At 54.3% G+C, this 13,111-nt stretch overlaps 2 protein-coding genes across 4 annotated transcripts; both read left to right on the forward strand.

Annotated features, from left to right (window-relative positions):
* The first annotated feature begins 9 nt into the window (after positions 1 to 9).
* LOC115339393 lies at positions 10 to 1,487 on the forward strand. Of its 2 annotated transcripts, none has more exons than XM_030009348.2 (2): positions 10 to 450; positions 481 to 1,487. In XM_030009348.2, the coding sequence occupies exons 1-2, from the start codon at positions 10 to 12 to the stop codon at positions 1,096 to 1,098; spliced, it is 1,059 nt and encodes a 352-aa protein (XP_029865208.1). In that variant the 3' UTR covers positions 1,099 to 1,487. The 2 variants fall into 2 exon arrangements, with proteins under 2 accessions (XP_029865208.1, XP_029865209.1); XM_030009349.2 differs by having other exon boundaries at positions 10 to 446; positions 477 to 1,487.
* Positions 1,488 to 2,082: 595 nt separating this feature from the next.
* LOC115339392 (proline-rich extensin-like protein EPR1) lies at positions 2,083 to 3,459 on the forward strand. Of its 2 annotated transcripts, none has more exons than XM_030009346.2 (2): positions 2,083 to 2,795; positions 2,835 to 3,459. In XM_030009346.2, exons 1-2 carry the CDS (start codon positions 2,083 to 2,085, stop codon positions 3,457 to 3,459), a joined length of 1,338 nt encoding a protein of 445 aa, XP_029865206.1. The 2 variants fall into 2 exon arrangements, with proteins under 2 accessions (XP_029865206.1, XP_029865207.1); XM_030009347.2 differs by having other exon boundaries at positions 2,083 to 2,759; positions 2,839 to 3,323.
* Positions 3,460 to 13,111: the final 9,652 nt, after the last annotated feature.

The following is a 13,111-nucleotide window of genomic DNA, read 5'->3' on the forward strand; positions in this document are numbered from 1 at the left end:
AATACCGAAATGAGCTACATTGGAGATGCATCAATTGGATTAAGAGATTGTGGGTTGGGAGGCTGCAGCGTGGCCTGCGGTCTGTGCTGCGCGTCCCTCGGTCACCACCAGAAAAAGCCTTATCCGGGGAGGGAGGGGGACAGCGGCCGCAGCCCCCACAGCGGTGCGGAGTTTCTGAGGCTGGGGTGCTGCGTCCCACCCCCACGCAAAGCAGCGTTGGTGCCTCTGTGCAGCCCCAGGAGAGAACGGCAATTTCAGAGGCGGCTGCCTGACCTATTTTTGAGCTGCCTGCAGGTGCCCACTGCTTCCTGGGGCTCTGTGCATTGCCCAGGGGCTATGTACCTTGCTCTGGGGGCTCTACATGGCTCCAGGGGCTCTGTGCATTGCTCTGGGGGTGTGTACATTGCTCCAGGGCCTCTGTGCATTGCTCGAAGTCCATGTACACTGCTCCAGGGGCTCCATACACTGCTCCAGGGGCTCTGCACGTTGCTCTGGGGCTCCATACGCTGCTCCAGGGGCTCGGCGTATTGCTCTGGGGCTGTGTACACTGCTCCAGGGCCTCTGCGCATTGCTGTCATCTTGCAGCTTCGCTTAAAAAATGCTCCTGCTGCCGAAGCTGCTGCCCCCTCCCGTCCAGCCTCATGCTGCCTGCAGCAGGCAGGCTGCATCACTGCCACGTCGCAGCCTCCGTCAGCATCTCCGCGACGGCCACTCACTGCCTGTGTCACCGGACACACCAGCATCAGCCAGGGCCCAGCAGGCCCAGCACCGATGGCCTTTTGCTCCTGCAGCGCCTGTCCGGCCCCACAGGGACCCTCATCACCTGGGTGCAGGATGCACGGGGCAGGTGCTGCCCACCCTCACCAGCAGCCGGGGCCAGGCAGCATCCCTGCCTGCCTCGGAGAAGTCGGGTCCCTGCACCCCGGCAAGCGCAGCGCTGCCACGGGCAATGTCCTGCTGTACATAGATCCTTTCGGGGTGGTTTTTAGCATTTGCATTGATAACAGGGGTTTTGGTTTTGTTTGGTTTTTTTTAAAAGACTCTCTACTTTTGGAATGTGGTTTCTCATTTTTACAACTGCCTTTTAATTATTTGTAATATTGGTCAGTTCTGTCTTACTCTGTAAATAGTGGTGCTGGGCATTTCCCGTGGAGCCGGGGGCTGAGCCGAGGCCAGCGAGGGATTTGCAAAGGCAAGGGGGAAAATTTGCTTGAGGTGTGGAGGTGGCTGATTCAGTCCTGGCCCCCACGCAGCCTCTTCCCCTGTCCTCCCCATGTGCCACTGCCCAGCCCGGGGCGAATCCTGAGGTGCTTCAGGCAAAGCCACGCTTGCCCCTGCCCTGTCTTCCTGCTTCCTCTTGTCAGCCCATGCCAAGGTCGCATGAAGGGCACTTTCTGCCCCGATGACAGGCCCCCTGCCCGCCCCATCCTGCACCCCTGTACCATGCCTGCTTGTCGTGTGATGAATAAAGGCCCTGCAACCCCTCACCCACGCCCTCGGTGCTGCCTTCCCATGCTGTGGTGGGGGGACCGTGATGCCTGTCCTGTCTGGGGAACCGGTGCTGCTGCGGAGAGGAGTGTGGGGTGGCTGGGCACCCATGAGTGGGGAAATACATCTAGATCCTGTCCCTCTGTCCCCGCCATCCTGCCAGCTGCCCAGCCCACACATGGTGTCCCATCATCTCCTCACCTGCCTGTCTCTGCCCGACACCATCCCCATGTGCTGACCCTGACTGTGCCACGCCACCAAGGCTCCTTGTCATCGCCCATGGGTCCTCCGTGGCCTCACTGCCAGGGCTGTCACTTCACGTCAGACTCCTCTCAGCTCTGCGTTGTTCTTGTGATGCTGGTGTTTCTTATGCCTCCCCTGTCCCATCCTATCCTGCCCATCAGCTTACTCCAGCCTGCACGCAGACCCCACATCCCCATTCCCACCACTGCCCATGGCTTCTTGCCCTTGTGCCCATCGTGACCTGCAGGTCCCAGCCTCCTCCAGGCTCACTACATTAAACTGTCCCTCACTGAGTTCCTCCATTGCCCACCATGACCGACCCCTCCTTCTTTTGCTCCTCCATCATCCTTCATGTCCCATCCCTTTCATCCCCACTCTTGGATGCCCCATGTCCCATCCTTCCTTCTTGTTATCCTCCATCCTCAATTACATTCCTTTCTGCCTTCATGTGCTCTTCCATTGCCCACCATGTTCCATCCCTCTTTATTCTCCTCGTTCATCACCCACCTAACCCAACCCAGACCTCCTTTCTGTGCTCCTCCATCACCTACCCATCCCATTCCTCCTTCCCTTGCTCCATCACCCACCATATCCCATCCCTTTTCCTGTGTACCTCCATCCTTCATGTCCCACCCCTCCTTCTGCTGCTCCTCCATTGTCTACCCATCCCATCCCTCCTTCCTATGCTCCTGTCACCCACTGTGTCCCATCCCTCCCTGCCATCCTCTTCCATCACCCACCACGTCCCATCCTTCCTTCCTGTGCTCCTGCATCCTCCATCATGTCCTATCCCTTCTTGAGCTCCACTGTCACCCACCACCTCTCATCCCTCCCTGTTCTCTTCCACCCCTTCACATCCCATCCCTCCTTCCACACTCCTTCCAGAATGTGCTGTCATCCACTGTGTCCCATCCCTCCCTTCCATGCCATGCTCCTCCATTGCCCACCATGTCCCCTCCCGCCCTCCTGTGCTCCTGCATCCTATATTGCATCCTATCCCTCCTTATTGTTCTCCATCACCCACCACACCCCATCCCTTCTTCCTGTGCTCTTCCATCATCCACCACCCCCATCCCTTCTTCCTGTGCTCTTCCATCATCCACCACCTCCCATCCCTCCTTCCTGTGCTCCTCCATTGCCCTTCATATCCCACCTTCCTGTCTTCCTGTCACACTTGCATCCCATCCGTCTCACCTGCTCCTCCTTCATCCACCATGTCCCATTTGTTATCCTCATCCTCCTCCCACCATCTCCGCATGTCTTCTTTCTCCACCTCCACCCTGTCCCATCCATCCTCATCCAGCTTTGCCTCCAGTTGCTCTTTTCCTTTCATATCCCTCCTTATGTCAAAATCTCACCATCCCTTCTGATCCTCCATCAGCTCCCACCATTGTTCTGTCCTCCTGTACATCTTACCATCTTCTTATCCATGCTTATCCTCCATTAGTTCCCACCATCACCCCAATCTGTTTCAACATCCTTCACTTCTCATCTTCTCCCCATCTTTCTTCATCCTCTTCTACCTCCTCTTGTCTCCTCATCGCCCTCACCCTCCTCCACTTCCCCATCCCAAAATCCACCCTAACCTCCCACCATTGCTCCATCCCTCCGGCTGCCAACATTGCCCAATCCCGCCTCCTCCTCCTCCACCCCCACATTTCCAATCCCCTCCTTGTGTTTCTCCATTTCCCACCATCTCCTCATCCATCCTCCTCCATTGCCCCCTAAATGTCTCTCCATCCCTCCTGTCATCCTCATCCATCTCCCACTGTCTCCTCATCCCTCTTCTTCTTCCTTCATCTCCATCTCCCCCTCTCTCCTTGTCCTCCACCACCTGCCATCTCATCTCTCCTTGTTTTCCTCTTCCATTTTGCCCACCTTCTTCATCCTCCTCCACCTCCCACTGTCCCCCATCCTTCCCCATGCCTCAACACCACCCACTATTTTCCTGCTCTTCCTCATCCTCCACTTCCTACCATCTGCCCAGTCCTCCTCATCCTCCTCCAACCTCTTTTCCTCTTCATTGCCCATACCTCGTTGTCCTCCACTTTCCACCATCTCTCATACCTTCTCCCTCATGCTCCATCTCAATACTTCTTCTTCCTCCACCTGAGTCTCTCTATCCTTCCTGTGAACCTCCACTTCCCGTTGTTCCCCACCCTTTTTCATGCTCTTTCACCTCTTGCCCTGTCCCTCCTCATACTCGGCCTCTGGCTATCTCACCACCCCTTGTCATTCACCTCCCACAGCCTCCCTGTTTCTCCTCATACTCTTCCACCTCTCCCCATCTCCCCATCCCTCCTTATCCTCCAAGTGTCCCACCTACTTCACAGATTTCCCCTCCACCCCTTCCTGACCTCCAACCATCCTCCCTTACCTCACACCTTCCTTTCTCACTGTCCTTTCATTCTCCTTCACTTCGCAACTCCATCCTGACCTTTCATCTTCTCCCAGCCTGACCTCTCCCATTCATACTCTCCTCCATCCTCCCTGCACTCTTTTACTCCATACACATCTGACTCCTGCTGTTATTTTCTCCTCTTCCTCTTTCCCCTGCCTTGTATCCCATCCCTTACCAACCCAGGAAAGCCACCACCAGCACAGCCATCCCTGATGCAAGCAGGAAGGGCCCTTACTGTTGGGGATGGGATGTGGGGCTAGGTTAGATGGAGAACCAGCCTCCCACCCCCACTACTCAAGGTACTTTCATAGTAGAGGTAATGGCCACAGCTTGCAGGCAGGGAGATTCATGCTGGACTACAGGAAACACTTCTCCCTAGGGCTGGTGCAGCTGGAACTGGTCACTGGGGAAGTGGGAGGATCTCTGCCCTTGGAAGGTTTCACAACTCAGCTAGATAAAGTCACCAATGTCCTGATTTAGCATTAGCAATAGCTATTTTGGAATATGGAGCTTAACCAGACCCCCTTGGGATCCCTTCAAGCACACACATCTTTGGGAGACTTCTCCAAGCAGTAGAAGATGTCCAAGAGGGGCAAGGAAGGCCAGACATGGCTTTGAATGCAGTGCTTGGAATGCTGCAGGACATGAGGAACTATCCCTGCCACTTGCAGCTGCTCCATGGTGCTCAAGCAAGACTACCCTATGCTGCTCAAGCAGAACCATCCCATGCTGCCTGAGCAGGACCACCCCACACTGCTCAAGCAGGCATCTTGATCAGGATCACAACAGCCTGCTTGAGCAGGACCATCTCATACTGCTTGAGCAGGACTGCTGCATGCTGCTTGAGCAGGACCATTCCATGCTGCTCAAGCAGGACCACCGCATGCTACTCCAGCAGGACCATTCCATACTGCTCAAGCAGAACCACCCTAATACTCCTCCAGCAGAACCATCCCATGCTGCTTGAGCAGCAACACACCATGCTGCTCGAGCAGGACATCTTCAGGCTGCTTGAGCAGGATCATCCAATGTAGCTTGAGCAGAACCTTCCTGTGTTGCTCAAGCAGGACCACCCCATGTAGCCTGACCTGGACCACTACAGGCTGTTCAAGCAGGATCATCCCAGGCTGCTTGAGTACCATGGGCCAGGCCAAAGTGGCTTCCTGAAAGACTGCCAGATCCCAGGCCAGTTAGCTATCCCTGAGATGACCCCTCAGACCCTAGAGCCAAGGACCCTTGCATCATCTTTGTTTTCCTTCCCTCTGGCTGGGCCATGCAGGGACATGGCCATCCCCTTCCAATGACCTTATGGCTGTACTAGGGCACCAGGCTGCTGGCACGGCTGCCAAGGGGAGGACAGGTCTCCTCTCCATTCCAAGGGAGCCCCATACCCTGAGGGACCTGCATGCAGGGCCTATTCAGAGCATCCCACATCACTCATGCACAAGAGCCAGCCAGTGTTGTTTGACTGCAGACTTTGCCTTGCAATGTTGGAGGCTCCCAGCCATCCCATGGAGGGGACCCTGCCCTTTCCAAGGGGATGTGTCTGAGGGACCATCCCACTGCAATACAGGCAGGGACAGGGCAGCCAGTGTCTTGATGGGGTGGAGGGTGACATTTGTAAAGCATTCCTGTCCACATCCCTTCCTGGCTGGTAAATCTGGGGGAGGGTGGAAGGAACTTGCTACCTGTGTTAGAAACTAGCTGAACTTGCGTGTGTCCCCAGGCTAGATTTCTTATTCCAAATGTTCAAACTGTTGTATATTGTACTGGGATTTTTACACTGAATTATTGTAGAAAACAAAAATTTAAACCAACCAAGTCTGTTAAAAAACAAACATTAAAAATCTCTATGAAAAAATAAATAAAACCTGTCTTCAAGTCCTTTTCTTACAAAAGTGTCAGAGCAGTGACGTGTCTCCAGCAGTGGCTTTCCTGTTCCCAGCCCTGCCTGTCCCAGCCCCTGGGGACACCAGCTGTGGTGAAGATGCAGCTCCTGTGGTTTTGTAATGTCCTGGGCGATGAAGGAAACAGCCCCCATCTCGCAGCATCTGCCTGACTGTGGAGAGCCTGAGCCCCCAGCGTGAGGCTGCATGGGATGTTTGTCAGTGGCCCCCTTGGGTCCCCAAAAGCTGTGTCCCCACCACAGGGGCAGGGCACAGTTGAGGCCACGGGTGGGCAATGCCTGGAGCCCCATTTTGGGGTCCTGTATACTGAAGACATGGCTGGGGTGGGACAAGCTGCTGCCTGTCCCCACTGAATCTGGAGGCAGCTCCCAGACGAGTCACCCACAGCCGTTCACCCTGGCCCGTGGTGCTGCAAGGTCCAACAGGTTTTTGCAGCAAACAGCCATTCCCTGGGCCAAATCCCAGCCCCGAGGCCTGAGCAGCTCAGAGGGCTTTGCGCTGGGGATGCATGAGACCACACCACCCTCTGGTGTCAGCGCCGACCTCAGCTCCCTGCCGGCCCTGCTGCAGCCATGTCCCTTTGCTCCCAGGTCTGCCTGGCTACCAGTGCATCCTTGCACCACCCCAAATCCTGCTCACTCGAAGCAGGCCCCATCCTGCTCCCAGCATACAGACATGCCCACATGGTGTGGGTCAGGACATGGCCCAGCCAGAAGGAAGCAAAGCAAGAGCAAAGCAGACCCACTTTGCTGTGTGCTATCATCAGCCCTCGCGCTCCCACCAAGCACTGGTGCAGCGCAGTCCTGCCACCCCCCCAAGCTGCCTGAGTGTGGGACATGCTCCTGCGCCCTCATACAAGCCTGGGCTTCATGTCTGAGCAAGGTGGTGGGGTGCAGGACTGGGCAACAGCTTCACCCTATCCTGTGCAGGTAGGTAATGGCTTTCTTGCTGCTGGGTACCAGAGAAACATCCTGGTGAAGCTCAGCGCCTGGCTGCTGCAGGCTCTGGGCAGGGCGGAAGCAGATGGTGCCAGGGGATAGTGTGGGGATGTGTGTGCCCAGACCCCATGGCTGGGATGAGACCCATCATGGCCAGCCCATGTGCTGCACCATGAGACCTGGCTGAAGAGAATTCATGCCTGGAAACTGCATCACTGGCACTTTGCAGCCTGTACCGCTGGCGCCTCAGCCCCCACATCGCTGGCACCTTGTGACCTGCGTTGCTGGCATCGTGGGCCCTGCATTGCCGGCATCACAAACCCCACATCACTGCCACTCCAGACTCCGCGTGGCTGCCACTGCATACCCTGCATTGCTGCCACTGCAGACCCTGCACCACTGGCGCTGCTGGGGATCCTGCACTGCTGGTGCTGGGGATCCTGCATTGCTGGTGCTGAAGACCCTGCACGGCTGGCACTGCGGGCCCTGACGCAGCAGACCTGCATGGCTGACAGCTTATCAGCAGAGGGCATGCCGCTGCCGCCTGCCCGCCCAGGCTGTGTGGGCCTGTGCTACACAAGGTGCAGGCAGGAGCCTGCAGGACACGGCTGCTCCATGGGCCACAGTCACTGAGCACCCCAGAGCTCCAGCTATCTCTTACTGCTCAATAAAACAAGGTCAAAAGAAGGCAGCTACGTTTATGGGTGTGCAAGGACACTCTCTGAAGCCTGGGGACAGCTCTACAGCCACATGGGGAAGCCAGTTATTAAACCCCAATCTCCTCTAATGTGCCGCTGATGAAGGCTCCATCTCTCCTGAGTCCGGTTTCCCTTCCTCTGCAGCCCGGCCCTCCGCCCAATCTCTTACCAACCTGGCCCCCTCTTCCAGAATGAAAATAGAGCAGCAGCCGGCAGAGCCCAAGTAAACAAATGAGCTGCTGTGAGAGGAGAGTGCATCTTTATAAGGTTAATTGGTCCCATCTAGGAGACAGACAGGCATTTTCTTGTGGCTAGATCGCTCAAAAAGCTCAGGCAAACAGCACTAACATGTCTCCTGGGTTTGATTTATAACCCTGATTGCGTTACTAGCTCATCTACATGTAAAATGATTATGAATATATTGTCTGTACTCTGCAGAGGGCTAAATTACCAGGCTCTGATATTCATCAGCTACTCTTGGAAGCTTAAACCAGCCTGAAATTCAGAGGTCTCTCTCCCAGTGACAGCAGAGGCAGGAAGGAAACAGCTTGGACTTGATCTTTGTGTTCAGCACAACCCGGCCTGTTTTAACACCCTGATACTATGATAGCTGGGGGCAGGCGGCTGGAGGGGAGGGAGGCTGCATGAGCCATAGGGCTGTGGAGCTGGCATGTGCCAAAACCCAGAGCCATATTGGTATTGAGCAGTTACATTTACAAACAAAGGAGCTGATAACTCCCAGCAGGACTGAAAGGCTGTTAGCACGGTGCTGATTAAAATTTCCTCTGCAGCCAATGCAGGGGAGGAGTGTCATCAGTGGGGAGACCTGTGCGATGTGGTGTTTAACCTCGTTGCCGCTATGTGCTGATTCATTCAGCACAAGTGAAGGGCTGCCCAGCCTGGCCACATGCTGAAAATTAACATAGAAAACCCCAGCAGGAAGATCCACAGCCCGGTCACATCCTCCCACCCCATCTCCTCTGGCTCACTGTGTCCTCACTGTTCCCAGGATACCGCTCTGGGGATCCACACTGCTTGAGTCCACACAGTACTGTCACGTGTGGGAGAAGGGGAATGCCAGTGGCATAATCCAAGAGTGCTCATGGTGCTGCACTGTGCCTTCCCTTCTGTCCCTGCAAGGAACATTTGAGCCTGCAGCACCAGCCATGCCAGCCTTGAGCTTCCTGCTAGCAGTTCCGCTGCTTGCTTGTGTGTCGTCTCCCACACAAGGGTCAGCACAGGTATCTGCTGGGAGCATGAGCACCACAGACACATTTTAATGTAGCTAACCTTGAGTACATCTCTTTGCCAGCACCAGCCAGGCCATAAGCTGACCCTTGCTGTCAGATATCCACCCTGCTCCCTCTCTCATGCCTGCTCTGCAGGTCCCAGGAGCATTTGCTGGTGTCACTTGGGATTCCTTCCAGATCCTTTGCTCTTTTTTTCTGCCCCTCAATTCCCTGCCCTTGCAGTCGCCTATAGTTCAAGAAAAATTTCCCTTCCCACTGGAGGATATTCTGATAAGGCCTGCCACTGCCTCTGGCATGTCCATGCAAGGCGTAAGTTTGTTTGTGCTATGACATGTTCACCAGGGGTTGGGTCCATGCTAAAAAGATGTCTTCTCTGATTACTGTCACTGGCAGCTGTACCACCAAGCTGCTGAACCTGCCTGGCCAGACCTGTTATGGCCTCACCAGGCCCTGGTCCAGGCTGCCCTGTCCAGGGGATGCTCCCGGATGAGTGGACAGTGGGAGAGGATGTGGCTTACTGTCCTCTTCCTCCATGCAAGCCCATGGGCTTCAGCCATCATGCTGACCTTGGTGTTGCTCAGAGACCTCTGCCTTCCTGGGTTGCTTCCTCCACTGCTGTGGGTTGCATCCTTCCTGCTGTGCTGCATCCTGCACTTCCAGATTTTGGCAAAGAAAAAAAAGACATTCAGTTGCAGAAGAGGCCCTTCCACAGGTTTCGCTCAAAGCTGGTCCCAAAAGTAGCTGACATTGACAGCACCCCAGATCTGACCCAAATCATCCTCTACACAGAGCCCATGCTCAGCAGAGCCTCATCCCAGGCAAACTGGATATCCTTACCCAGTGCACATCCCAGTGACCCAGTTGTGTGCTCCCATGGGAGGGCTGTGCCACAGCACTCCTGGGATGTGTCTCAGTAGGATCCCTGCGGCGGCAGAGATGGTGAGAAGCATGGAGAGACCCTCTGAGTTGCATTGGCAGCATGCACTCAGTGAGGCATGGAGGTTTTAACCACTCTTAACTCACATGGATTTATCAGCAAGTGGATTTTAGAGTGGGAGTTTGGATCAAGTGAGCAGGGGCAGGGGGTGGGGCAGGTGGAGGGACAAGAGGTCTGCTTGTTTCAAGCTACCACATATCTGATATGCTTAGTTATTTGCATGAACAGGGATGTGATTCACACACACTTTTTGGCAATAAGGCCAGTCAGAAGGGAATGCCCTGCGACCCCAGGTAGAGCCACCCAGGTGAGTCAACTGCTCTACCACAGCAGTGCTTTGCCCAAATTAATGCAAGTTTCCCATGCAAGGCTGCCTCCCACTTACCCCACCGTACAGAAGGCCTGAGATGCATGGACCGTTTCTGATTTTTCCAGTTTCTTTCCCCCACCCCCAGCATCTCTAGGACTGAGGTCTTGCCTGTCAGGGAAGGTACAGTGAAGAGTCCCACCACGGCCGCTGAGCTGCTGTGGGTGCTGCGCTAGAAAGGCTTTTTCCAGAGTACCTCAAGCAGACAATGTGAGCAAGGCACCATGTACCCTGGCCAGTATCTTTTTTTTGACCCTCTGAGTTTCTGCAAAAGACCTTAATATACATTAATGTGTACCCTTTATGTACTTCTATTCCTTTACAGGAAGAAGAAATGAAGGGCCCAAAATGCAGCTGCTTTTCCAGGGCTGCCTGGTGAGTCAGGAGGAGAGCTGGGAGCCAAGCTCGGAGCAAACCCTGTAGCATCCAGCCCCACCACACACCAGCTTTCAGGATAGGAGCCCAGCTGGATGCAAGCTGCCCTGGTGTGGAGGGAGCTGGAGTAGCAAAGCATGGTCACGCAGCAGGACCCCTTTCTCTAGACACTATAAAATCACTGAAGGGTGGCCTGGACATGTCCATATTTCAGCTGTGGACCACTGAAATGAAATTTTGAGAAGGGCTGTGTTTGTGCCATGGAGGGTCTGACTGATGGTACCAACTGTGTGGTTCGCGGCCCTGTACACAGGCGCTTGGAGGGTTATCAGACTCCTGCAAGAGGAGAGAGCATGGGAAAAGGTGTTCGGGAGGCTATTCTGAGTTTTCCTCTTTGCAGGTGCATTGTGAGAGATGATGCAACTGCTCCCCATCAGGCAGCTTCCTGGGCCACAGCTGTGGAGAGCTGAAGCACAACAACAAAATCCCCTGGCTGCAGCAGCCCATACTGGGCAATGCTGGACAGAGGACAGCTGATGGGCTGGTGGGACATGGTGCTGCCTTGGCCTCGTGGCTCGATACATCCTGCCCACAGCAGGCAACAGTTCCTGAAGAGAAATCATGCTGTCACTGAGCCTGGTGGAGAATTCCAGCTGGACAAATCACTGAAAGCAAAAGGCCAATGAGAAGGAAACCAGAGGGTACCTCCCAGATCTGCAAACCACCTCTTTGTTGGCTCTGGGGGACCTGTCCCATGACAGTGAGAGTGACAAAACCCTTTCTCAGCAGTGGGGTGAACTACAGGCCCCTGCCTGGCATGCAGGGGAACAGAAGGTTTGTTAGCAAGATGTTAAGCCCTGCTGGCTGGTAAATGCAAAATCCTTGAGATTGAGGCTGCTAAAACTAATGGTTGGCAACTTGTAATAGAAAATTTTCAGTATGAGGTGGCTTCTGAAGGACTTTAGAAGTGCTGGGCTTGTCCTGCTTCTCAGAAGAGGATCAGTGTGATTTCCAGTTGGCGTTGTTAAATGATGTGCCATGTGTACCCCAAAACTCATGGGGCTGCGCCTAGACCATGACTCCAGGGGGAGTGCTGGAGGAGTGTAACTCCCATAGCTCCCGGGGAGCTTAAAAACTTCCATGCCAGAGAAAACTTCCATGGCCATTTGGCTGCATGGCCAAATTGACTTTTTCTTCAAAAAAACTCTTTTTGTAATAGAGAACTTGGAGGTAATGATAGTGCTGGCTGGTGGAGGGAAATACCTTGGAAGGTTTGGCTGTATCTGTACTATGTCTGCCCATGGAGCGAGCCTGTGCGTGCAGACTGGTGGTCCCAGGCTGAAACTCCAACAGGGAACGTGCTAAAACTGGGCATCTGGATGGATGTGGACTTGTGCTGGAGACTTCGCCTTCATCCATGTGATTGTCTCAGTAGAGACTGAGCCCCTGCACTCTAAGATCTAACTATTCCTTCCTGTGATTTTTTTGTTAATAACAATGAAATGAGTAATATGAGGCCATGCTGCAGCTTTCCAGGACAGTAATTTTATACCATATGGCTAAGGAAGCTTTGTTACATGTGGTACAATGTGGTGTGAGGGCAGCTGACCGATTTGGGGTGTAAAGCCTGCTGAGGTCATGTTGGGGAGGTGTAGAGCATGTCTGGAGTGATGCTGCCCGCAAGATACAGCCTATGGAGGGAGTATCATCTGAAACATTCCTGCGTTTCATCTTGGAGGAAATCAGCTATGTACTGCCAAATGGAGTCACAGAAGCAGCTTTGCCCTTAAGCAGTGTGGGCAGCCAGCACGCTAACACCAGAGCAGGGAGCTGCAGCATAGATATGCCCTTCAAAACTAGGGAGCATCCTTAATAGACAATACGCACCAGCACCAGCCACTTTTACCTGTAGAAGAACTGTTTCTGGCCTCTTTGCTCATGAGAATATTGCATGGAGTGGCAGATGATGCTCACCAGTCCACAGGTTTGCATCTCTTGCAGTGTACAGCAGAGCAATGCTCCCAGGGAGTGCATTGAACCATGGAAAACACCAAGGATCCCGGAGTGGGCTGTACCTGCTCACTGACACCTGACCACTGCTCTCCAGCCTGAGGAGTCCTGTGCCAAATTCAAGGTTATGGCCTTTTATCTTTTGAGTGCTCCTTGGCCCTAGCCCAAACCACCGCAAAAATTGTCTAAGGCTCCCTGGGCACAGCAGAGCTTTGCTTAAAGGGGTGATATTCCCCAGTGCAGAAGAGGCATTCAAGGTTTCAGCAGCCTACCTAGGCAATGCCATCAGGGCAGCCCAGCTCAACACAGGAAATGTTAAGGACAGAGCTGACAATGGGTCTGCTGCGGGAGGTACCACCATAGGCAGCTCCTGCCTCTAAGGCCAGAGACTCACGGAATCACGTTGGTCCCTTGGGAGACCCCAGGTCCAACCTCGTCCTCCCACAGGGCTGGTTGCTCAGGGGCTTGTCTGGTTGAGTTTTGACTATCTCCAAGGG

The sequence above is a fragment of the Aquila chrysaetos genome, chromosome 3 (assembly GCF_900496995.4).
Source record: "Aquila chrysaetos chrysaetos chromosome 3, bAquChr1.4, whole genome shotgun sequence".
Classification (NCBI taxonomy): Eukaryota; Metazoa; Chordata; class Aves; order Accipitriformes; family Accipitridae; genus Aquila; species Aquila chrysaetos.

Bases quoted from the DNA above. Each gene is read 5' to 3' on its own strand.
- LOC115339393 (XM_030009348.2), top strand. From the start codon at position 10: ATGAGCTACATTGGAGATGCATCAATTGGATTAAGAGATTGTGGGTTG. The intron at 451-480 runs CAGGGGCTCCAT...CTCCAGGGGCTC, and splicing joins GAAGTCCATGTACACTGCTC to TGCACGTTGCTCTGGGGCTC.
- LOC115339392 (XM_030009346.2), top strand. From the start codon at position 2,083: ATGTCCCATCCCTTTCATCCCCACTCTTGGATGCCCCATGTCCCATCC. The intron at 2,796-2,834 runs CACCCCCATCCC...TCCATCATCCAC, and splicing joins TGTGCTCTTCCATCATCCAC to CACCTCCCATCCCTCCTTCC.